The 2559-nt window shown below is 34.7% G+C and overlaps 1 protein-coding gene across 1 annotated transcript; it reads right to left on the reverse strand.

Annotated features, from left to right (window-relative positions):
* Positions 1-1294: 1294 nt before the first annotated feature.
* LOC309505824 (olfactory receptor 1D2-like) lies at positions 1295-2320 on the reverse strand (the record flags this gene model as incomplete). Its single annotated transcript, XM_082179280.1, has 1 exon — positions 1295-2320. The coding sequence occupies exon 1, from the start codon at positions 2240-2242 to the stop codon at positions 1295-1297; it is 948 nt and encodes a 315-aa protein (XP_082035406.1). The 5' UTR covers positions 2243-2320.
* Between the last annotated feature and the right edge of the window lie 239 nt (positions 2321-2559).

The following is a 2559-nucleotide window of genomic DNA, read 5'->3' on the forward strand; positions in this document are numbered from 1 at the left end:
GAGGGAAAGCTTGTTTTGAGGAAAATTAGGTTGTAGCTGCTTGTCTACATTACTACGATTAAAAAGAGGTGTTATTTGTGTAGTAACAACGTTTAGCTCACGAGTTATTGACCCCGGGAAGTTCGAACCTGTGAATTTATTGCCAACTTTACTCTGCGCTAGTCGACTATGCTTTCTTTCAACAGCTTCTAGTTCTTCGTCTTGAGGTGCACTACTGCCACCAACTGGACTGGAGTGGGGACTTTAACCACCTTCCGTTTCAACTGAAATGCTTGCATACAACATAATGAAATGCTTTTCAGTTGTGTGAGTGAGAGCGTTTCAGTTGTGATTGTAAAAGCATTTCACTTGTATGTGAGTGAGCATTTCAGTTGTGTGTGTGAGCGTAATGTTTTCAGTTGTATGTATGAGAGCGTTTCAGTTGTGTTTGTATAAGCATTTCACTTGTATGTGTGTGAGCATTTCATTATAGTATGTGAATGAATTTGGTTTCATATGTGTATGTGAGAGGATGTATATGCATGGTAATTCTGAATAATGTCCCTAGGGGCACCTAATATATCACTATTGTGGTATTACACATATATGTTAAAACACATATACACACATAGACAGTTTTTGAACAGCAATTTATATGAATGTTTTATTTTACATCAACAAACATTGACTGAGTGCACCTGAATTCAAGAAAAGTTCACCCCCAAATAAAAATGTGAATCTTTTTTTGTTCTTCCAAACACAGTTGTGTTATCAAGGCTGTGCAATACAGAGATGTTATAGTGGCTAAGGGGGGTTAAATTAATCTACTCCCTTTCATGGTAACACTTTAGAATAATGGTCCGTTATTAATAAGTAACTATGCAGAAAGTAATACAAGACTAATGAGTATTATTAATGAGGCTAATCTCATTAAGTAATTGTTGGTTACCTAATAAGGAACTATCTCCTAAATTTGATATTACTTACTGATTAGTTAAGCTTGTTTCTATATTAGTTAATAGTAGTAGCTGAAATGTCAATGTAGTACTACTCATTAATCCTGCATTACTTTCTGCATAGTTACTTATAAATGACGGACCAATATTCTAAAGTGTTACCCATTTCATACCTAAAAATACCCCTTAATCATGGTGAAATCATTATAACGTGCAACCTCTTGTGACTTATTGTCTCATTATGTTCTCAATAATAAAAGAACAATGTCCTTTTCTAAATATGTCCAAAATTCTTTAAAAAAGTGTCACACTCATTCTAAAACACATAAAGCATAAGGTCTTTTAACATGATAAAATATTCACTGAGATATTCCCACTTGTTTCTTGAAAAACATTCTCATAACTTGCTGGCGTACTGTTGTCAGATTTAGTCCATAAATAAGTGGATTTAAAATAGGTGGTACAAGTAAGAATTCCAGGGCCATGAAATTACGCACACTTTGAGGCACATTCTTTGAGCCATAACGACTGTACAGTACATCAAATAGCAAAGCAACAGCCACATTGATCAGTGAAAGCAGATGTGGCACACATGTTTGCATGAATTTGTGTCTGCCCTCTATTGACTTTATGCACTTTCTAATCAGGTGAATGTATGAGCAAAATATGAATACTGCATGTCCAAAATATGTAAGAATAATAATGTACCCAAACACATTATTTACAGTTGTAGAAAAACAAGAAAGTTTTGCAACTGCCCAAATCTCACAGAATAACTTTTCAATAGTAGAGCCACACAAGGTGATTCTAGATATTAAAATAACTGCAATAGACATGTAAAAAAATGGAGCCAGCCAGCAGAAAAGGATACATTTAAAAAACATCTGATTGGTCATTATTGAATGATACTCAAGTGGTCTACATATTGCCAAATACCTGTCATATGCCATCACTGTTAATGTTGAAAATTCACACAAAGCAGATGAATAAATTACAAATATTTGAATCAGACATCCAGTATAAGAAATCACATGATCGTGTGCTAATAAATCATACATGAATTTAGGATAGAATCCAGAAGTGCCAAAAAGTCCATTCATGCAGAGATTACATATAAATACATACATCGGCTCATGAAGCTTCTTATGTAGTATGATGGTGAAAATTACAGTTACATTACAAAACACCATAAGGGGATAAAACAGTGCAGTGAAAGAAAAAAACACAAATCTGTTTTCCATTGTTTCATTCAGACCAGAGAGTGTAAATACTAAGACACTGGACTCATTCTCCAGTGGTGGCTGCATCTAGAAGGATATGCAGTTATTATGTAGATTAATATTAAATTCTCTAACAGTAGCACATTGCCGTTTCAGTGACAAAACCTTACCATCTCCTCTGTTGTATTGTTTCCCATTGTGCTCCCTAAAACTTTGATTTGGTTTGCTATTTATGGACACTGGTCTCATGCCAATTGCCTTGACCACAAACATCAAAAGCAGTGTTAACAAGCTCTCTAAAGGCTTTTTGACCCTTAATTTGAAATAACTGCCAATCTATACCCGCAAATAGATTTGCAAGCATTACCTGTCTTTTAAATTTGCCAACCATTTCCCTGTCAATA

The sequence above is a fragment of the Leuciscus leuciscus genome (assembly GCF_965113295.1).
Source record: "Leuciscus leuciscus genome assembly, chromosome: 9".
Lineage (NCBI taxonomy): Eukaryota > Metazoa > Chordata > Actinopteri > Cypriniformes > Leuciscidae > Leuciscus > Leuciscus leuciscus.